General features: G+C 31.1%; 1 protein-coding gene across 6 annotated transcripts in view; it reads left to right on the forward strand.

Annotated features, from left to right (window-relative positions):
* The window catches only part of LOC123697144 (kinesin light chain), a 60404-nt gene extending 39152 nt beyond the window's left edge, over positions 1-21252 (forward strand). For 3 of the 6 annotated variants that reach the window (XM_045643566.1, XM_045643565.1, XM_045643564.1), the window contains 9 exons: positions 468-696; positions 1648-1781; positions 2212-2336; positions 3399-3524; positions 4344-4422; positions 8599-8708; positions 12901-13017; positions 15132-15215; positions 16555-17692. In XM_045643566.1, coding sequence (XP_045499522.1) covers positions 468-696; positions 1648-1781; positions 2212-2336; positions 3399-3524; positions 4344-4422; positions 8599-8708; positions 12901-13017; positions 15132-15215; positions 16555-16647 — 1097 coding nt within the window. In that variant the 3' untranslated portion in view covers positions 16648-17692. Of the gene's footprint in view, positions 1-467; positions 697-1647; positions 1782-2211; positions 2337-3398; positions 3525-4343; positions 4423-8598; positions 8709-12900; positions 13018-15131; positions 15216-16554; positions 17693-19426 lie in introns of those variants that run through there. The other 3 variants (XM_045643567.1, XM_045643569.1, XM_045643568.1) reach the window with 3 other exon arrangements.
* Positions 21253-23328: the final 2076 nt, after the last annotated feature.

A 23328-nucleotide genomic window follows, 5' to 3' on the forward strand; every position in this document is an offset into this window, starting at 1 on the left:
ATGAAACTATGCTTACTAAAGACATAGGACTAGTAGTTGAAAGCTTATCTCTGGATCTACTTGTTAGGCTTAAAAAATATTTTTGTGTTGGATAGGTAATTTCTGTATGAAGGCTCTTATTTACAATGCGCTATGGCCAAAAGTGTATCAAAATGCAAAGGTTATTCTGTATCGGTAATTCTTTTAATGAATATTAGATTGGGTTTATTATTGAAGAGATATGCAAATTATCGTAATTGCAATAAATTACGTTACGTTTTACATTACCTACATTATAAAGTATTTTTTTATTGTTGCAATTACAGAATACAATAGATTTTCATACTAATATAATTATTTTATTTTCAACACACACATATAACAATAATATGGTTAAAATACTTATTTAACTTAAAACCTTAATGACGATTTGTTATTGCAATAACATTAAACAAAATGTTTAATTAATTAGTACCTTTAAATTGCAGCCATGTCCCCCACACCGCCATCTCAATTCGCACAGCAAGTGAACGTTGGCTATGAGATTCCAGCCCGTCTGCGAACATTACACAATCTAGTGATACAATACGCGTCACAGGGCCGGTATGAAGTGGCCGTACCACTGTGTAAACAAGCCCTTGAGGATCTGGAGAAGACATCTGGTCATGATCACCCCGATGTGGCCACTATGCTGAATATTCTGGCGTTGGTGTACAGGTAAGAGATGGTTATGGCACTTTTGGGTATTTTTAGGCACTAAAAACGGCAGAAGTTTGAAGAAAGGCATGATCCAGCTCTATTATATAGGTAAGAGTAGTGTATATACCGCAGACGAAATGAATTTGACCTAAAATAAGCTTAAAAACATTGGCTAAAAGACACCAGTCCGGTGAAGGACACTTTACAACCTAGTGATACAATACGCGTCACAGGGCCGGTATGAAGTGGCCGTACCACTGTGTAAGCAAGCCCTGGAGGATCTGGAGAAGACATCTGGTCATGATCACCCCGATGTGGCCACTATGCTGAATATTCTGGCGTTGGTGTACAGGTAAGAGACAGTTATGGCATTTTTAGGCCCTAAAAACGGCAGAAGTTTGGTCAGGGTCATGATTTGGGCATTTTTAGGAACTATAAACGGCAGAAGTTTGAAGATGAACATGATCTAGCTCTAATACAGGTAAGAAATGCTTTTAAAGCGTATACACTATGAATTTGACATTAAACTACCTCATAAATTTTGTCATATACAAACTTTAAGGCACTAAAAATGGCAGAAGTTTGGAATAGTCAGTGTATGTTTGTGTCATCTTAATCATGATCTTTAAATGATTATTTCGCTTTCTATGATTGATGAGTCACAGTTTGGGACTCTGTGATTGTCTTGTAGATTAAGATTTATTTACTGACTCATATATTCGATAGCAAGAATATAATACAAACTATGTACCTCACAGAAAAATTGAATTATGATTTTTAGTTTTTACTTCGAATTTTTTTTATTATTAGTCTGTTATTATATGCATGAGGAATACACTAAAAAAAAGATGGCGCGTAACGGAAAAATGTCACGCGTAACGAAAAAATGTTACACTTAATTTTTTTCCAACCCCGATAAAGAAGTTTCACTTAAAAAAATAATATCATAATTTATTATTCTTCACACAGAGATCAAAACAAATACAAAGAAGCGGCGAATCTACTGAACGACGCTCTGTCTATCCGTGAAAAGACGCTCGGCGAGAACCATCCAGCTGTGGCCGCTACTTTGAACAATCTAGCCGTTTTGTATGGGAAACGAGGTATGGATTGTTTGTATATTGTGTACTACCTTGTTTAGTACCCGTATAAGTAACGTATTTACAGCGCGCTGTCTGTCATCTGTTCGATTTTAACGAACTTTCGATACTGAATGTGGCTTCTACACAAAGTATTTAGGTACCAAAAGATACGTTATAAATTATTTTTTTTGATAATTGTACGATTTTCGACTACGTTTTAATTAGTATCTATTTTTACCTAGATTTATATGTAATACCTATTTTAACGCTTTTATTAGCTTCATCTGTATGTTTTTATGTAACCGACTCCTTTAAACTCGATTTTGACCCACTTTAAATAGACAGGTCTAATTCAAACTTTGTACACTTATGAAGGATCGGTGACAATACAACAATTTCACCATACACATGTACAAAACCTATTTTACCATATATCTTTTTTCGTTCACAGGCAAATACCGTGAAGCAGAGCCGCTATGTAAGCGTGCGCTGTGCATCCGCGAGGCGGTGCTCGGACGCGACCATCCCGATGTCGCGAAGCAGCTTAATAACTTGGCACTGCTTTGTCAGAACCAGGTGGGTAGTTTTGGACAAAAAATCACAAAAAAATCACAAAAAATTACAAAAAATGTTCTTTTTTCGGCTCGAGAATCTCGCGTTGCTGTTATAGAACCACATGATATTAGTTTTTGACGTCTACAGGAAAAAAATATATATTTGACAGTTGCATAGTAAGAATATATCGTTTTTTGCTTTTAAAGATGTCTATAAAAAGAAAATTATTACTCGGCATTCTCGCGCTACTATAATAAATAAATAATAAATAAATAAAATTCATTTAATTCAGGCCACATAGCCCATAAAGTGTTAGTAAAATCTTATCCTAGTGTTAGTATTACAATTACCTATTACCTACATACGTTTATTACTACAGCTTAATTTACATATCCAATGCTTACTAATGATATTATCCGAATAATTTAACACCTTTAACACAATATTTGAATTTTTACGAATACGGTCTCTAATAGAAAAAATCTTTTTTCTCATAATTGCATAAAAGTCATTTACTCTATATAATGCAAACATTAAGGAAGCACTACAGTAACGCGGCAGGCCCATAAACATCCTAAAAGCATTGTTACTACTACTATGACAGAACCACGTGGATATCGCTTAAGACATTTACCGGGAAAAAATATCCACTCTATTATTTAGATTAATAAGAAAAAAAAAGTAATGACATATAACCAACATAAAAAAATATGTACACAAGTGGATATTCTTAACCGACTTCAAAAAAAGGAGGACGTTATCAATTCGGCCGGTATTTTTTTTTTTTTTTTTTTATGTATGTACACCGATTACTCCGAGGTTTCTGAACCGATTTACGTGATTCTTTTTTTGTTCGATGCGGGATGGTGTCGAATTGGTCCCATAAAAATTTTATTCGGATAGGCCCAGTAGTTTTTATTTTATGAGCATTTTTGTCTGTAGGTAAATTTTGCAAGTGCAAGTTTGAAGTCGGTTGTTTTTAACGCAGTTATCACTTGTTACTATTAAATTAAGATATTTATAGATATGTAATTTCTGTAATGTCCAATAAAATACTCACATTAATAATTTCCCATTTCTCAGAATAAATACGAAGAAGTGGAGCAGTATTATCAGCGCGCGCTTGAAATTTACGAGAGCAAGCTCGGCCCAGACGACCCTAACGTCGCAAAAACGAAGAACAACCTCGCCTCTTGCTATCTTAAACAGGTGGGTTTTTTATTTATTTGTTTTTTAATATTGTTTTATTTGAGTAAAAATTTCTTTAGCCGTGTTATAGAATATCAAATTTGATAAGTCTTTACTAAAATATTGTTTAGTTTTCTACTATTATCACTGCTTACTTCGTAGAAGATCCGCGACGGAATTCCCGTCATGTGTGGCGAAGGCCTTCAAGTAATTTTGTGTATTTATTTTATCTTCTCTTAATATATATAAATCTCGTGTCACAATGTTTGTCCTCAATGGACTCCCAAACCACTTAACCGATTATAATAAAATTCGCACACCATGTGCAGTTCGATCCAACTTGAGAGATAGAATAGTTTTTATAAAAAAACGTAAACATGTAGGTACCACGGGCGAAGCCGGGGCGAAAAGCTAGTACATTATAATAATATCGAGCTGACCCGACAGACGTTATCCTATCTTTTCGCGATTTGTCAATCGCGTTAAGTTTAGTTAAGTTTTTAAGTTTTCTCAGTTTTTCTTAATTTGTTTGGCGCGAATTTGGTTTCAATTTTTCTTTCATTAGGTCAAATTTTTACAATTAATCTATGTAAATTATCAAACAGGGCAAGTACAAAGAAGCGACCATTAATCTATGTAAATTATCAAACAGGGCAAGTACAAAGAAGCGACCATTAATCTATGTAAATTATCAAACAGGGCAAGTACAAAGAAGCGACCATTAATCTATGTAAATTATCAAACAGGGCAAGTACAAAGAAGCGACCATTAATCTATGTAAATTATCAAACAGGGCAAGTACAAAGAAGCGACCATTAATCTATGTAAATTATCAAACAGGGCAAGTACAAAGAAGCGGAGACGTTGTACAAGCAAGTGTTGACGCGGGCGCACGAAAGGGAATTCGGAACTATTGATGGTAAGTGTTTGTAATATAAAATATATACATTTTTAGGTGCTTTTTTTTTGTCGATGACATATTTGTGGATGATGCTATTTTATATGGATTACTTTTATCTCATACTAGCTGAACTCCACGGTTTCACCCGCGTGGCTCCGCTCCTGTTGGTCTTAGCGTGATGATATATAGCCTTATAGCCTTCCTCGATAAATGGGCTATCTAACACCGAAAGAATTTTTCAAATCGGTCCAGTAGTTCCTGAGATTAGCGCGTTCAAACAAACATACAAACAAATTCTTCAGCTTTATAATATTAGTATGTATAATAATATTATTCTTGTTTCTTGTTTTGGATAGCACAATAAATATTATTTAAATAATTCTAACAATTTGCTTCGTTTGATAAATATCTACCTACATTGTATTTTGTTCTGTAATGTTTTACTGTATTATTTATATTAATTTGATTGACAAATTTTATGTTATTTATTTACTTAACAGTAACTATTTACCATTTTCATTCAAATATATTCCTTGTTTGATGAAACTAATATTTATTTAACGTTTTAAGTATATATTTATTTTATAACTGTACCCTTGTCCTTTGTTAAGGGTTATCTTTAATTTACTTTTGTTGTTTTAAATTTTTATTGATTTCAGAATATATAGCGTCATTAAAAAAGCCAAAAAAATAACAAATCGTCCCTATAACATAATTATCTGCAAACTTAAAGAAGATGTGCAATACGTTATCACTGCATTCCTTTATCTTTATAGTTTTAAGAATTATTTTAAATAATTAATAGTATAAAGAAAGGGTGAATTTAATATATTAATAAAATATAATATTGTCTTGTAAATAATACGAAGTAAGAATGATACTATCGAATTTTCTTTCTATATCCTTGTCTTCCATTTTATAGTAAACCAATAATTTAAAGGAAAATCGAAAGAAATTCATTTTTATAAATAAATATAGAAAATTCACCCTTTCTTTTAATATAGATAAATAATTGTCTATAGTGATAAATGCCACGAAGCTATTTCATTTAATACAGACAGCCAAAGTTTTTAATAAAGTCTGAATAATACAGATTATACAAAATACAGGGCTATGATATATTTATGATATACTGTATGTAGATTTGAATTAATTAAATATTTGTTTTACGACAAGCGCGTAATAATTGGAGTAGGTAAATCATTTGGGATTGTACACAGGGTTACTTGTAAAACACCAGCAACCTCGCAGGACAAGATAGCTAACATCATATGTAACAATATTTGTTCTACGACTTTTGATAATTTGTTAGATTTTATTTTCATACAAAAATAAATATTCATGTAATTTTCCGTTTGAATATTACAAACTCTACGCGAATCCCAAAAATTACGTAAACAAGAAGCGAAGGAGAAGGGGAAGGGGGCGTCGCGTCGTCCTTTCGATAATGAATAGAACATAGACTTACAAATGTTAGGAGAGTACAATAAAAGCTTAAAAAATCATTTAAAAATAATTTATTGCGTTATGCCAAAAGTCGTAGAACAAATGTTTTTACTTATGATGTTAGCTATCTTGTCCTGCGAGGTTGCTGGTGTTTTACAAGTAACCCTGTATATGTATAATTTTAATATTTTATTCAAAAAATTAAAAAAAAGTTAATGTTATCGACACTAATCTTAACAAAAAAAAAATGCAATAAAACACGGAAAACATTAAAAATGTGAATCAATTGCATTGTATATTTTAACTAACGCGAATAAAGGATAGAAATATTTCTCAAGTATATTCTGTCCCTTTCACACCGTTGTATTACACTAGTGCAAGCGAGATAGCATGCTGTTTATCGCTTCGATAGTAGAAAAAAATAGATTTCTTGTGATTTTTTTATAAGAATCATGTCGGATTTATCTGCTCCAAATATAACAATAGCATAATACAAAGAAATACATTATTTTGGTAATATTTTTTAATACTGAATGAATACTTAGTTACCTGCATGTGATTTTGTATGTAGATATTATTTATATAACAAAAAAAATCCCACAATGTATCATGAATTCCTATTTTTTATTTTTCCTAGATCTCTTGTTGCATTTGGTAAATACTCGAATGTTTTTTGTAGAGATAGACTTTGCTTGCCTGAGAAAACGTAAAAAAAATATTAGAAAGCTTTTTATTGCTATTCGGACGTTAATTAATTAGTATGTTTGATTTATAAACAAAAATAATAAATCAATTAAATATTTATCATGAAATAAATGTATAATCCATATTATAATGAAATGAATAATAATTTGGAATAATTTTTTTTATCCTTTTTTTACAAAAAGGACAATTTTTTTGCATAATATATTTTTTTATACATTGTACAAATTGTAAAAACTCGTAATAATAGAGTTATGTCATTATTCTGGTACAATATGTCTATGGATATTTTTTTAAATATTTTATATAAGAATTATGACACTTACAAATAAGAAAAGATATGGCGAATAATTGTAAAATGTTTTATGCATGTGATAGAATTTTATTGAATAGAAAAGTGCCGTTTTCATTATAATTCAATTTTGCGCAACCATAGAGAAGATAAATTAATATATATCAAAACCATAAACGAGGCCATAGAGCATAGAACTTGACTGTGGAATTAGCGTTTCGCAATTCAAGTAAAAAAATTAAATTAATCACGAATACTTTTCCCGTTAAAAGTGTTATTGTGAACTCGATCATAGCTTTATACTGCCGGTATAACGATTCAAAAAGTATACAAGATAGAGTTTAGGGGTAATAGACGCGACCGTTTATAGATTTTAAAGTTAATAGAGCTGCCACTCGTATTTTTTTTTTCTCTAACTGTGTTGTCCAGTTAAATATAGTTAAAAATGGAACGAAATGTAATGAATTGTATTGATTTTAACTGAGATTTTAATAGTTTTATGGATCTGCTTCATTTAATTTCAATAATATATTTTTAATGCAGATTGTAAAATTCAATTAATGATTTTATAACATCATAATATTTTAACAGATAATAATTATGTGTTTATTTACATGACATATTTTAATGACAAGATTATTTATTTTTATTAGACTAAAATGTGTCTCTCTAATATACTTTTTGAATCGATAACGTTTTATTTTATGTTTTACCATTGATTTACTTATAAATGGACTGAAAATTGAATTTTTCACTATCATATCGAAATTACCTCAAAACGGGATGCATACAATTTTAAAACTTATTGCATTACCATAAAGCTGAGTTTCGTTTGTCAATCATGTGTCTAGAATGTTTTTAAATCGTCCATTTATAAATACATTAATTTTTACACTGTTTTATATAAGCTTTGCCAAAGTATGTGATGTTTGAATATTGTGATTAATGAGTGAATTTGCCAAAAATGTGCCTTAGTTTTATTATAATTCAAATTAAAAAAAATGATAAAAAATTTCGTTGTTGTAGTGTTTTTTTTTTTCAGAATTTATATCGAGTTTGCGTTAAATATAATTATTGTACAGTTTATTTAGTTATTTCATTTACCTAATTTTGTTCGTTCGGGATGGCTTGTTATTTTTCATTAGGTGAGTGACACAAGTTTGGATTCTATTGACAGTGGCACAGGTAGGAAAGGTTGCCATATTTTGTTGGATTTTTTGTCAAAGTATAATAAAAAAAAGTTTTTTTTTTGTAATTTTTCGTCGATATGTCGAATGTGTCACGCCTTCCCAGCTTGTGTCACTTTAAATCTTGGACGGACTCAAGTTGATTGGCTCTGGAAATTCGGTTTATATCATGATATCTCGCTCTAATGACTCTGGGAGACGTATTCAAACATGAATAATTACACTGCGTGGTTTTGTATAAAATACTATCTCTATTAATAACTCAGGCCCCGGAACCACAGCACAATAAAAAATCTATTGTGTCTGGGACCGATCGGGCCGCTTAGGGCTCAATGGGTTAATTGAATAACAAGTAGATAATGTTTACTTTATAATTGTGGACTATTTTTCCTTCTTTAGCATTAGAGTGAGAGGTGAAACAAAAAAAAATACTATATTATTTAGAACATAATAATTGAGTCCGTACAAGAGACAAAACGCTTTATAATTAATAAGTTAACCGCTTTTTAAATTTATTTTTATTTTAACCTATAATTATTGGAATTTAATTTATGTTTTTTCGAACAGGCGACAACAAACCGATCTGGCAAGTGGCAGAGGAGAGGGAGGAAAATAAACATTTGCAGAAGGAAAACGCGCCCTACGGGGAATATGGCGGATGGCATAAGGCTGCTAAGGTGCGTTGATAATTTTATTCTGCTACTAGCTGTTGCCCGCGACTTCGTCCGCGATTAGGTCGTTTTTCGTCATTCGTCGTTTAAAAAAAATACGTGACACTTTATTTTAAAATTTTCTTAATTATTGTCTCTTATAAAATTTAACTACATTAAAATTGAACACTCTGATAAGAAAATCTTAAAATCTGAAGAAAACATGAATGTGGTTTAAATTCTACATTACTTAGTATCAAATAATAATCTAAATTAAATGTAGATTAACAGTTTGAGCACACCATTATAGAATATGTACCTAAGTATTAAATTACGTTAGTTTACATAGTAACTTTACTAAAAACACGATGACTATCTTTCGCGCTCGATACCACAAACTAAGCATGTTTGTGGTACGTGGCCCGCGTCACTTGACCCCCCGCGAGTTCCCCTCCGTTGCTATGCGAAAATACATTCGTCGCCCTACTGTAGGAAAAATTGTAATACTGTGGCCTGGGCGTTATAACACGTCCAGGGAGTTCCTGAGTGCCGATATCACCATCTTGAGGAAAAGCTTCTAATGTCGATTTAAAACTGCATACATACGAATTAACCTGTTCTAAAATTGTGAAATGAGTTCAGTTTTAAATTTGAGAAATATTGATTTCTTGTATTCCACGATTCGTTGTAGTCGAATACAAAATATATTTAAACAAACTTAGCTTGGCCTTCAGGCAAAAGGGATCCTATCAAATGGTAAACTTGACCTTGTATCTTAAAAGTAAGCATGAACGGATCTTCTGATAATTATTGAGCACCAAAGGATCATTTGAAACGCACTACTATAAGAGCGAATATTGTCTAATAACAGTTTACATTGCACCACAGAATACATAATAGTAGCTAAACGCTAATTGCACAGTATGTTCCTCTAAAAGTAGTGATTTTGTGAAAGGTTCCGGTGTATCTTCAAACGAAAGCCGACTCGCCTTACTACACTATAAAGCATTACAAAAAGAACATACTACGTTAATATCGCCTATACAAAAAATGATGAATGAATGTTACAATATTATACTTTGACTACTTTGACTGTTAGTTAAAGTTTATTTTTACTAACAACATGTAAATGAAGAAGAAATAATAATTACCAACGAACTAACCTTTTCTATAATACTTAAGACGGCACATTTTTCAAATTATCTTGCTCAACTCTACTAAAAAATTTGAGGGTTTTGTTGGAACTTTAATATGTAAAAACTATGATATATCTAAACTACGATACAACTTGCATGCGGAAATGCTCATTACAATTGTGAATCTAAAGAATAACTAACATACTGTTCAATTTTATTGAGCTGATGAATATCTTTTGCCTGGAAGAAATCACCGTCGCCTAACTATAATGTGTTTTCTTATAAAACCGTTACATAATTTATTTTATCTACTTAAATAATGAAAATGATATATTTATAAAATATAAAACATATTATGTAAAATGATTAAAAATAAATAAATGAAGCAACTACGATTCAAAGAAAACATCTTTTTCAGTGTGAAAATGCTCTAAGCAATCCTGGATGATGAACTGTATATCATGTACCTACTCTGATCCCAGTACGGTCGGTACGTCGATAGCCATAACGATAAATATTATAATCAGATAACCGCAAAGTCAAAATAAAAACATTACTTGTAAAGTTGTGAGTGCAAAATTTACGTTTCATTTGGCAATAAAAATTTTTTCGGTACTAAAACGTAGTAGTTTGATATGTGGTTGGCTACCCCTCCTCTCCTTCCTGAAAAATATCCTCCAAAATTTCCCGAGATACTTCCAATGATTGAACCATTGGACGTTGGACATTAACTTCAGTCAAAAATTGACGAAGCGGATGATTACTAATTTCCACTTAATCCTCGCTGCTACTGTCTTTATCATCAAATCATCAATTTTCAAGTGGTGTAGTAAAAATATCAGCAGAAATCGTCTTCCAAAGGCGATATAATTTTATTAGCATTGAATCTGTAAATAAAAAAATCAAAAGTTAACTGTAAATCTATAAAAAAAACTACTTACAAATAAAATTTTATCAAAAACTTCTGTTCCCAATGCACCTCAAAATAATAAAAGAATCATTCATTTCATTTCATTTCATTTCAATAAATACCTGTAAGTAACAACTTACCTTTTGTGGGAACGCATGATGGTGAAAATTCACAAAACACGAAGATTGCATTTGATATTTTTTGTTTTATGGCATTCAATCTAATATATAAAAATCAATGCCACTTTTCGTTGTAATTCCATAACTCGAGAACGGCTGAACCGATTTCGATAATTCTTTTTTTATTATATTCCTTGAAGTACGAGGATGGTTCTTATGTAGAGAAAACGTTAATATGTACCACGGGCGAAGCCGGGGCGGACCGCTAGTTGCTTTATAAATATCACTGCATAGTATGAAAAAAGTCGCTTTCTGTGTCCCTGTGTCCCTATGTCCCTTTGTATGCTTAAATCTTTAAAACTTCGCAACAGATTTTGATGCGGTTTTTTTAATAGATAGACTGATTCAAGAGGAAGGTTTTAGTACATAATTTATTAGGTTTTAGACAAAGCGGACGAAGCCGCGGGCGGTAAGCTAGTAAATTTATAAAACACGAAGATTTTTAAAATTGTAACTAATGAACACAACAATATATTATTATACTCTTTGGAACACAATCATTAGATTAACTGTAGATAATGGTGTCTATTTTTACTTAAAATAATAAACATCTACCCTCACTTTAAAAAAATGTAGTTTATTATTTACACGAAATATATCTTATAGGGAACGGAAGATATGGGTTAAAGAGTTAAATAAATAAATAACATAATTATATTTAAATTATTAATTTTTAACATTGTGTTCAGTAGTGTTAACATGTAAATTGATTTGATTTTTACGAAATCTCATAGATGGCGCTGTTACAAAATTAACATTATACAACTTACATTCTTTAAGCTATGTTTCTCTTCCCAAGTTACTTAAATGGCATAATTTTTATAGTGTCAATATAGATATTGTCAAACAACATTTATATATGCGTCATTTGATTATTAATTTCCAATAGTTAACGTGTAAATTGAATTGATTTTTATAACATTTAATAGATGGCGCTGTTTCTAATTTGTCTTTATACTACTAAATTCATTAAACTGTTTCTCTGCCCAAATTACGTAAATGACATAGTTTTTATTTTGTAAAGCTAGATAATAGCATGGCTTACTCGAAACCAACATTTAAACATGAGTCTTTAGATTGTACGCTGTCGTAATACACGGAATACGTAAGAAAAATAAAGGTTCACAGCTCCTCCCCCGTAGGTGATAGCTTGATAATATGTAGCCTATAGCCTCACCCGACCTGTTAGTAATATTCATGCAAAATTTGAAGTCAATCTATGCAGTACTTTCTGAGATTAGCAAGGAAATACATACAGACAAACAGACAAACAGACAAACAGACAAAAATTCTAAAAACTATGTTTTTGGCTTCTATATCGATTATAGATCATGGATTATGTATTCTTTTAAAAAAATATTCAATGTACAGTTTTGACTTTCCTACGATTTTATTATATGTATAGATTTGTCAAATTATAACAATAAATAAATCAAATATTATAGTGTTGTATGTCGAAAGTAAACTTATGAATGCACATGATAATGAATACTCAAGAATTTAAGATTAAATATAATTCGTCTCTAATCCAAAATACCGTTGTTGTGTACAAATTGTCTTTAAAATTAAATTAAATTAATAGCCAAGAATTTAACAGATATTTAAGTGTAGTAACGTTTATACGAGCTTCTTATTATATTAATTGTAGCGTGATTGTGCATATTTTTGAAGTTATACTTCTTTTGGCGCGATGGAGAAAAATGATGAAATTGAATTTTTACGATTCGCGCGCACACCGACACCTAAATTTAACAGCATGAAGTTAGTTTAAGGTGGTATGAAAATTGATAACTATGTTCAAGTTGTATATTCTACTATTTTTTTTCCATACGCCAAAGAAGTATAACTTCTAACGTGTGTACATAAGTACACACACTCTTTTTTTCTTGTATGAAGCACAATTATAACAATAATGTATTTTTTTTTAATAACTCCAAGCTTCATAATCGTATAATTTCCCCTATAACATAATATTATAAATATAACGTTTCCAGGTGGACTCGCCAACAGTGACCACCACACTGAAGAACCTCGGCGCGCTGTACCGGCGCCAGGGCAAGTACGAGGCGGCCGAGACGCTCGAGGACTGTGCGCTGCGCAGCCGGAAGGAGGTAGCGTGATTGGTTGTCTGTGCCTCTTTTGTTGTCTGTGTAACGTTGTAACTGTCAATGTCAGTGTCAGAAAAAGATAAATAGTAAAAATTGGTTGCCTGTAAAGTCGGTATACGGGCGAAAGTTTTACGTGACAACGACTTTTTATGTCTGTCTCTCTCGCTCTTAGGCGGGCTAACCATGCCCGCGTGCCTCTTTCGATGACTCATCGTAACGTTACCGAGCGTTACACTTTTTCATAAGTGACTCCCAGCCGCAACCTAATTTAAGACGTTGTCACGTCAAAAAGTTTGTGGCCAGGTTGTGTCAGAAAAAAAGAACTTGTCGTAATAGAAGTTAGTGGCCAGGTTCTCTGTCAGAACAAGTTTTTGGCGGGCTTATTGACTTGTCATAAAGTAAAAAAAAGTGTTTGTGGGGAAAAAATAAAGTTAGTAGATAGGGTTTTGGCGGGCTTTATGACATGATATAGTAAAAAAATCTGGTCATTTTAAAGTTTGTGGACAGGTTTTGGCGGACGTTTTTATGACAAGACATGGTTGACATTGACAGTTGTGGCATTTTTTTATATACAGGCAAAAATAGTACCTACAAGTTTCTTTAGGTAGATTTTTTCGAGGTTATGCATGATATTTTTATTGAATAGTATTGTAGGTTTGTTCCCTGATTCATGAAATTTTTATTAAGCATAGTTTTTAAATATGTAATATTTTATATTATTAAGAGTTTACTATTTAGTAGTCTATAATTATTTATTTAATTATTAATAGTTGAATGCATACCATATTTTTATTCAATAAATGTATTTTCCATCATTAGTCTTATTCGTAGGTATTTAAAATACAAAAGGCAGATCTTATAACCACTATCCCATACGAATATAGATATAATTTTTGAAATTCCTGCTGACCTGATCATGCGTAGAGTGAACGGGTATCTTCTAAGGGAGCGCGTGCCATCTTGGGCAACATTTTAGCTTACCATCCAGCAGGCCGAGACAACTGGCAGACTATATAACGCTAAGGAATACAAACTGCTATCGCTAATAGGCATGACGACAGTATCCATAAATGATCGTATTAGTGTTTTTAAGGGAAAATGTATAATAAATAAATTAAATATAGTGACTTAAAAATCTTAAAAACATTAAGATTAATGAGATTATCAATAAAATAAAACATTGAAATTCTGCAGTTCGCCATTTTGACTAAAACACGCGTGACGTCACGCTTAAGTAAACAACTCACGTCAGATGTATTTTGTTGTTATGAATATGCTGAGAATACGCATTTTTATTTATTTTCTATTGTTTCACGTATTCTTTATCGACTCAGAACAGAAATATAATTGCGAATTCACGAATACGTGGTTTCGGGGTTCTCCGCGCCAACTTTATACAATCATTTCTTATTATTTTCTCGCTTGAAATAATTACTAACACATTTTTGAGCATTATTTTTATGTGGATTCACACTGCAATACTGCACACCACTTATAAACTTTGAAATTCGTTTCTATAACACATATTAAATAGATATTTTTTTAATTTTCTTCGCAATGCGTACAAATAATTACGTATTTACTAAAGAGTGACGTCACGCCTACGCCATGACACCTGCGAGCTGTTTTGCCACAGTTAATAAATAATTTTTGAAAAATAGCTTTTATCTTCGTTAAATTTAAGTATATTACCGAAATATAGGGTTTTTCTTGTATAGTAAACGTATACACACATTATGGAAGAGGATTTGAAAATCTTTCGTCATGCCTATTATTGACATAAGCTCATGACATTTATTTTTAATTGTGCTTGTTAAATTTCGACTGGATTAAAATTTTGTTTGTGGTCGTCGTCGTCGTTGGTAGGGTGAACAATTCCTTAGCAAAACATCATACGCTTATGTCAATAAGTATCGATAGCAGATTCTATTCCTTTTCGTTTTGACGTTTGTCTCGGCCCTCAGGCGAGATTGTGGTCAAGCCCGCTTCCCTACTGTCAATAAAAAAAAAATTTGGGTTTAACAAAAAAAGTTGTTGAGTTTAAGTCAATTGCGTTTTGAAATTCTAAATTACTAAAGAACAATTGGTCCAAATTATATTGGGTTTAACAAATCCAGGCGTTGGACATGATGAAGGCGTCTCGGGGACGTTCAGCGCGCGGGCGGGACGCGCTCGAGCCGGAGCAACACGACGAGATACCGGTGCGTGCGCGGTGATGTTGTTGTTGTTGTTTGGTGTTGTTTGTGGGATGGGAGGGGGGTTGTTGTTGAGTGCCTCGTTTGTTGGTTGGTTTTTGTTGTGTGGTGTGGGTTTGTGATAGTTTAGGCGGGATTAGTTATTTTTTTTGTTCATTTCTATTTGTAAATCGTTGAATAGGAATAATAAGGTTATTTTGCACTTTTTAAAGCTTACACCTCAATCAATTATGTGAGAGCACATAAGACATTCATTAGTTACAACTAATTGTTGAAAAAAAGTTACAGATAAGTTGGAGGGATAGGCCTATCGGCCATTTTATTATTTTATAGAGAGAGATATAGTATTAATGTCGTGTAGAGTTACTAAAATGTTTAAAATGAATTCGTAAACGCATTATCGGCTGTTAAACTTTACATAGCTCTTGATCTGTAAAACAGTAATACTTGATTTGAGATTTTTCGTATTGCAAAGGGAATAAAGTTCGTAATTAAGAACATGAATTATAACAATAATGTTATATCTAATCAACATACGAGGCTACTTTAAAACGACGACGCAATACAAAATTTGTGTGCAATATCGTTTGGCAAATCGCACTGTATCATGTCCACAATGCTTTATCACTGTTTGGGAAAACTCATTGGCTGTCTAATACATTTTTTGGAGGGAAACTTTCGCGCGGTTTGATCTGTCAGTTGCGTTTTTTTGGAACACTTTTTTTTTAATTTGACACACGTCAAATGTCATTGTCATTATGAAAAAAGGTTTAACATTTTTTTTATTGCTTTAAAAATATCATTCATCGACATGGTATCGTTTAATATTTCATTAAATATTCAGTTTAACAAGAGTCGCGGTCATTTATCAAGTTGTGCTTCTAAATAAGTGTACATATTTTTATCATTTTGTTTTTAATATTGTTTAACCGGTATATGTATTTGAATTTATGTAATAGTGTATGTTGTGTATATATTATAATTATTATTTTCCTTAAATCTCTCGAGTTAAATATGAAGTAGACAAATTCTTTTGAACATCATATAACTAATGTTTTACTTGAGAAATTTTACTTGAAAATTACGTTTTTTTTTTTTTAAGTAATTCAGAACATAAAATCTTTAATTTCAAGTAACTGTACCAATAGTAAAAAATATTATATATTTATTTACCCAATACCCATAAACTGATTTTGATTTCTGAAAATGCTGTACATACAATATTTGTGTTTCCCAATTTACTTCGACAAGCTTTTTTTTATTGATTTCTTTTCCAGTGTTGCCGTGTTACGTCACCGCTTTTATTTTGTTGATTTGCACATTTATTTGATGTTTTTGTCCATAGGGCACGAACCAAGCAAGCGAACCACGCATGAATCTTAAATCGAAACTTTTCAATGCGCTAGGTATCAACACGGGGAATGCGCCGCACCAATAGCCTAGATATAGACATAGCCTAGGTTTAAGTTATAGATGCCTATATTAAGTGCTCACTCGCTTTTCGCGTGAATTCTTTACGCTTTGGATCTTTAAAACAGGCAATACACGACAAATACATATTAGCAACTACATAATATATAACGTTTGTTATAAAAATATTATATAACTTTTTCCAAAGTTCGCTCATTAAAAAGAATTCACGCTTCACACTCACTAAAGCCCGCCTTTTTGTATTTTGTAGATTATACTTATATTACTTTTAGCATATACGTCTTATTATTTTTAGCATGGTAACATTAGTGAACTATAAAACGCAAAAGGGCGGGCTTACGTAGCATAGATTTATTTATTAGCATGTGTTAGGATAAAAATAAGAACAAAAAATAACAAAAAATATATTGTTTAAATAATCATGTTATTGTATACCGTCCGGATGAGATATATATATAAATAAAATGCAGTTATGTTTTAATATCATGACATTTAGCCAACGCATCTCAAAAATATTGCTATCGCATCAATCGAATTTGCATTTATCTGTGGCGTATTTTGAGGTTATATTGTATTTTATAGTCTGTGTGTTGAAACAACGATTTTATTTTATTTTATTTGCTTATTTTAAAAATCATTTTGCTGAATATATTTTTATGGTTGATTGTGTTCTACCTAGTTGAGAATGCATGTGATTTTATTGTAAACGTCAGATTTGTGTATATTTATTATTATTATTATCTATGCAGCCGAGAATTTTTTTAATCTGTTTTAATGTCATTATTTTTATTAATCTTCATTCCAGTGTAGCGTATGTTTCGGTATAAGCTTTATGTTAGAGATTTTAAAATATAGTATTTTTTATATAATTGATATTTTAATTTTATCCGTACGTGGATGCTTGAGAATTTAAAGTTTTTAATACGAAAAAAATGATTGCAAAAGTAAATATACGAAGAATCTCTGTATTTCTATATCCCATGTCACAATAGTACTAAACCGCGTCGTCGAATGATAATTTTTAATTGTTAATAAATATTTATATAACAGAATGTATTTGGTTTTTATTTTTTTGTTTATAAGGCGTCTACAGTGTTATGCAATTTATAGCCCATACGCACGCATGAACGAACATACAAGTTAAAATTAATACTTACAGCCGTTATTTCCATCTCTCAAAATAAGAGTCCTTTTTTTAGAAAAATAAAAATGCGATATTCAAAACAAATTAAACTTTAAATTAAGTGCTCTTTGGAATATCACTTAACTAGACAGAATAGCACTCGCCAAAAAAGTGAACGAAAATAGTGATAACTTTTATATGTAAGTCTGCGTGACGTCATTACTTGCCTTGCGTTATATTATAACAAGATATTACATATTATTATGTGTGCGTAAATGTTAGTAGTTTAGGAATAATTATAAGCCAACAGTCGGCTGATAATTTTATCACAATTCATTAAAAGAAAAACAAGACATATTTCGGATCTTTATCTCTTATTTAGTTCCTACATAAGAAATGTCAATGATTCTCATTCATATTATTATGTATCATATCTCATTTTAATATGTATTCTAGCTGTGTTAAATATTTAAAATTGTATATGTACAAATTAAAAATTAATTTCAGTTAATGTATTTATATATTTTATTTAAATATTTTTTACTTTTATTTATATATTTTTTCGATTAGGCACATGTGTTAGATCTATACAACATAGATGCATGATTCATTCGCCTACCTTACGATTTCTCATTTGAAACATTTAATATGCCCCAATAAAACATATTTTCAAACATTTATATTCTTTCCAAAAACTTACATTCATCGTATTATAAAAAACTTTTATATATATTTCAATCTATCGAATCACTTTTATGTAAACACTCGATATAAAAACCGCTTTTCGTAGTTGTACCTAAAACAGCTTATTTTAAACAAAGAGTGGCACAAAAGTGTTTTTATCCCATGTCGCATCAGGGTTCCCAACTGTTAACAACGATATTATATTATAGTTTTGCCTTATAATGTACTTTTTACTGTTGAACAAAAATTCATTAAAAAATATATCAACAAGATCAACACCATTCTATACTAACATGCAAGAAATACTTTTTTTACGCAATGTCTGAAGATTATCGATCTCAGACCTTATATACTATATTGTAAAAAGAGTTGGTAACCCTAGCATTTGCCCTTGCTTGAACATGTCCCTAAAATGGAGTATAAGTTGCATAACACGGGGCAGGCTCCCGCGGTGTCGCGCAGCGCTAGTTTCTCGAAAATCGGACAGTCCTTGAGGCGATCTTCCGTCAGACTTTTCAATCGGCTCGCTGGAAGACACTCGGTGAACTTGCCTGACGTAGACTTCTCTGATCCTGACAGGTTTGTTTAGTCACGCTTTTTTTTTCGTTTAATCTATGGCGCGTCACAACACGCTCTGACAGCTGTCAGTTTGGTGTGCGCTTTTGTGAACAGTGACGCAAAGGCTTTTTGATTATTGCAAACACTTATAATTTTATATGATTGGTTATTCGAAAGTTTGAAGTAGTGTGCAAATTAGTTGGTAAGTTAATGTATGTACATATTTCATTGCATTGTTACATGTAGAATAAAAAAGTAAATTTATATACTATAGTAACAGTAAACTATTCTGGAACGTCATTTACAGTAATTTCTGTAGAAGCTATAATAATTATTGAATAATACACAAATTAATCTTTTCGCAAAAAAAGTACACCAACAGAAATAACAACCTTTATTAATTAAGATTTTTATTTAACAGCATGAAGCGCGCAAGCTCCCTGTCAGAGCTCAATAAACCGAGCACAGATAACCAACGGTAGCGACCATCGACAACAGCGCTGCTGGTCTACGTCACTACGACCCTCGTTCGGATACTCTCACTGCAATCATGATAGTACCACGAAATACATTGAATAGTCATGTTTAGATACGATAGAATACCATATAGGTAAAGGAAAGACAATAGCACGTAATTGTAGCACTCATTTGAATTGAAACAATCTTTGATCGCAAAACGTTTGTCATGAATGCGCAAGTATATTTGTGGGGATGTAACGAGTGATGGCCTTAAATTATTCTAAATGGGCTGGATTTTAAAGATGGCGGATATAGATTGGTGTGGGACGAAGAATTGAAATTGTATTCGTAATATTGTGATATAAGCGCAATTGGTGGTGAATAGTTATCGAATAAATGTCAACGTAGCTATATAATCCGCTTGGCTTTTAATCTATCGTATTGTTCACGAATCATTTTACAAAATTGAAGCTAACATGATTACCTTTTTTACATTATTTCTAATTTCCATCCTCATTAATAAGGTGATATTTTTTATAGGCATACAATTATAGAATGAAACACAACTGCAAAATAAACAGTTATGCACGATACGATTGGATTATATTAGACAAATATTATTTTATAAATTTCTGTGGTTTTTACAAGACCAAAACAATAAAATTAATTATAACTATATCAAACACACCTACAGTCATTTAAAGGTGTGTAAAAATTACCTATAGTATCTGTATCGATTTAATTCTCAAAAATATTTTTGTTTAATTCCAACATTCATACAGTTGCCTATTATTATTAGCAATAGCTTGTGTGAAGAGTTATGTTTGTACCTACTTTGTATTGAATAAACATTTCATGTCACTTATTTTTATATTTTCTTAAAGATGTGTAAAACAAGATCAGACAATTAAAAAAATAAATATAGCGATTATCATAAGCTTTATTCTGAAAGACTTGAACTTAAAGCTTCCGCACATGTTTTAATTAGATGTACTTAGAATTAGGCGAAATATTTCGTGTAGCGTGTGCTTATTATCAATAACTTTTAAGTATTTTATAAAGCATTAAAAAATATTTTAATAATTATAATGAATTGATACAAGGTATGCACTGACAGATGACGGTAAAAAGCGCGGGAAATATGGTGAAACAACAAACTCTTTAAAAATATATTACAAATCATAGTTTAGTAATGCTGTTTTTTTTTTGGAAATTTTATAAAAGGTAGGTTTTCATCCTAATTTAATAAACATGGAGAAATGTTTGAAAGTTTAAAATAAAAGCGAGAAAAAATGTGGAATATACTTAAAAGTTATTAGTAATAAGAAGACACGTTATTAAATAATGAATAGCTGGATATTTATTTTTAAATTATACTTACTTAGATATCTGCAATCTGGATGAAAGAAATATAAAATAATTGCTTTTGCATTGTTTATAATAATTCAATTTTAAGCCTTTGTGGCTTATCAATGTCTAAATTAAAAATGTAACACTGCGCAATAATTCAAAATTCTGTGATTCGTTTAATTTTTTTTTTCATCTTATTATTTACCTACCTAGTTATTTACCTGATATAAATAATTTATCTATTATTATATTTTATCTTTTGACATGAAATCATTTGGAAAAACAAGTACCGATGTATGTAATAAAAATAAGTAAATAACATATCGATTGTTAAAAAAATATGCATCTAAGAATATTTGCGCAGTGTAACAGAAACGCATTTTAACAAATTGATCTCAGTCAACGTTATTTTAAATAAATATTATATTCTTTAAAATATACGATGTTTTATTTTTCACCTATAACATGATACCTAAATAGATCATCATATCATAAGCACTTTATATGTAGTTTGATTGTTTGAACGAGCTAATCTCGGATTCAAATTGAAAAATCAATTGTTATGCTGTTTATCGACGAATCCACGTCCTTAGTCCACGTCAATCTAATTATAACGTCAAATAAAATTTTTAAATTGTAATTGAGTATATTAATAGAAATAACATATTAGGTACCTACTTATATTATCTATGATATTATTTGCTTAATTAATTTTAAAAACAGATGAATTAGTCAGATAATATTAAAAAAAACTATCACCTATTCAATATTTTCATTGGTTGCTAACTTGTTGCTAAGCTAAAGTAGGTACATATACTTATTTAAATATTGCTATTCTGAATCATCAAATACAATGTCGTAAAATTTTTAACAGTTATTCAAACGAGTGTGGACATAATCTAAAATAAGTCATGTCAAATTTATAGAGTGCGTTATAATAAATAAGAGCGGTTGACTTTAATCGTATCTGCTGCGCTCATCACGCCTTCAGTTCCCGAATGACCGAAATTATTCACTGCTAACAGGACCGCTTAATTGGGTTTATTTTTATTTTTTAAGACGAGTTATGAGCATTAAGCTGCTACGATGTGTATCATGTATGTACATAGTACATACCGAATTATTATTGTACCTACCTAGTACCTACACTATGGTACATAGATCCCCATTAAAGGAAGAGGTTTCACTACATTATATGAAACAAACTAGCTTTCATCTGTCTGTCTCTATCGTCTATGTATGCTTACATAATTGCAACGGCTTTAGATGCGGTTTCTTAATATCTATTCAGTGGTGAAGGTTTTAGTACCTAGATACATATAGTTAGCTGTTAGGTACCTAGTTAGTAATGTGTTAAACAAAGCGAATAAAACAAAATTGCGTATCGGTTATTAGGTACTGTTAAAATTGGGGAGTATGAAACTTAAGAGTTTTCAAACGCCCTTATCTTTTGAAAATTTGAATATCGCCTCTTGTAGGTAGGTACTAGGTACTAAGTTTTAGGATATCAACGTAAAGTTTAAAAGCTCTCAGACCAAGTAAAACACTTGGATCCTAGAATAATATTATATTTTATTAGGTTATTACTAATTACCTACCGACGATAGAAATAAAACACAAGAATATAAAATAATATGAATATATTGATCGTCGCACGTGTTACAGCTGCCTAAACAAGACTCAGTGAAAACTTTATGGATATTAATGAGCAATACCAATGTTTACACTTTTTACTGTGTGTCTGTTCAAGCATCACATAGATATTATTATATTCATAGCTCATACTAGCTGTCCCGGCGAATGTTGTTCTGCCTTAGGTAGGTACCTACTCTTAAGTCTTATCATTGAGGGGGATGAAAAATTGATGTTGTTCGAATCTCAAACCGATATGCACACAATATAATTTCATGAGAATCTGTCAAGATGTTTCAGAAAAATTTAATTTCAAACACCACGACTCGAGTATGTACCTTATATATTAGACATTCCATACAATATGACCCAAAAACTATAGAAGTTTCTTCATTGCATATAAAACTTGGGCAATAATTTCCTTTGCGAAGCTGTAGGTATGTAAGTGATAATGATAAGACTTCTATTTCTTACTAGACAACAACGTGGTTATAGGTAGGTAGGTAAGTGAAAATGGCATCTGAAAGCTCTCTGCACCAAGGAGCTTAAACAGTAGGTAACAGATCATTTCCGAAGGTATTTTATTTTACAGCTCAATCCAATATAAAAACTTAAAACCTTTTATGTTCATGAAACAGTGCTTATTTATTGTGCCTATTTTCCAGTATAACAAAACCTGAACCGTAAAGTACGCAAACTTCAACACTAAATTGTACCTATTAGTAGACATCGTTGTTTTACCAAAAGCACGCAAAATACAGATACATTATTAGTAATTACTTACCAACTCTAATCCGCGGTATTTTCAATTTTACTCATAATAAAAATACATACAATAATACTACCTATTTTAACTTCAATGTTCTTGCAATGTTTGATTAT

Source organism: Colias croceus, chromosome 14 (assembly GCF_905220415.1).
Source record: "Colias croceus chromosome 14, ilColCroc2.1".
NCBI classification, from domain to species: domain Eukaryota; kingdom Metazoa; phylum Arthropoda; class Insecta; order Lepidoptera; family Pieridae; genus Colias; species Colias croceus.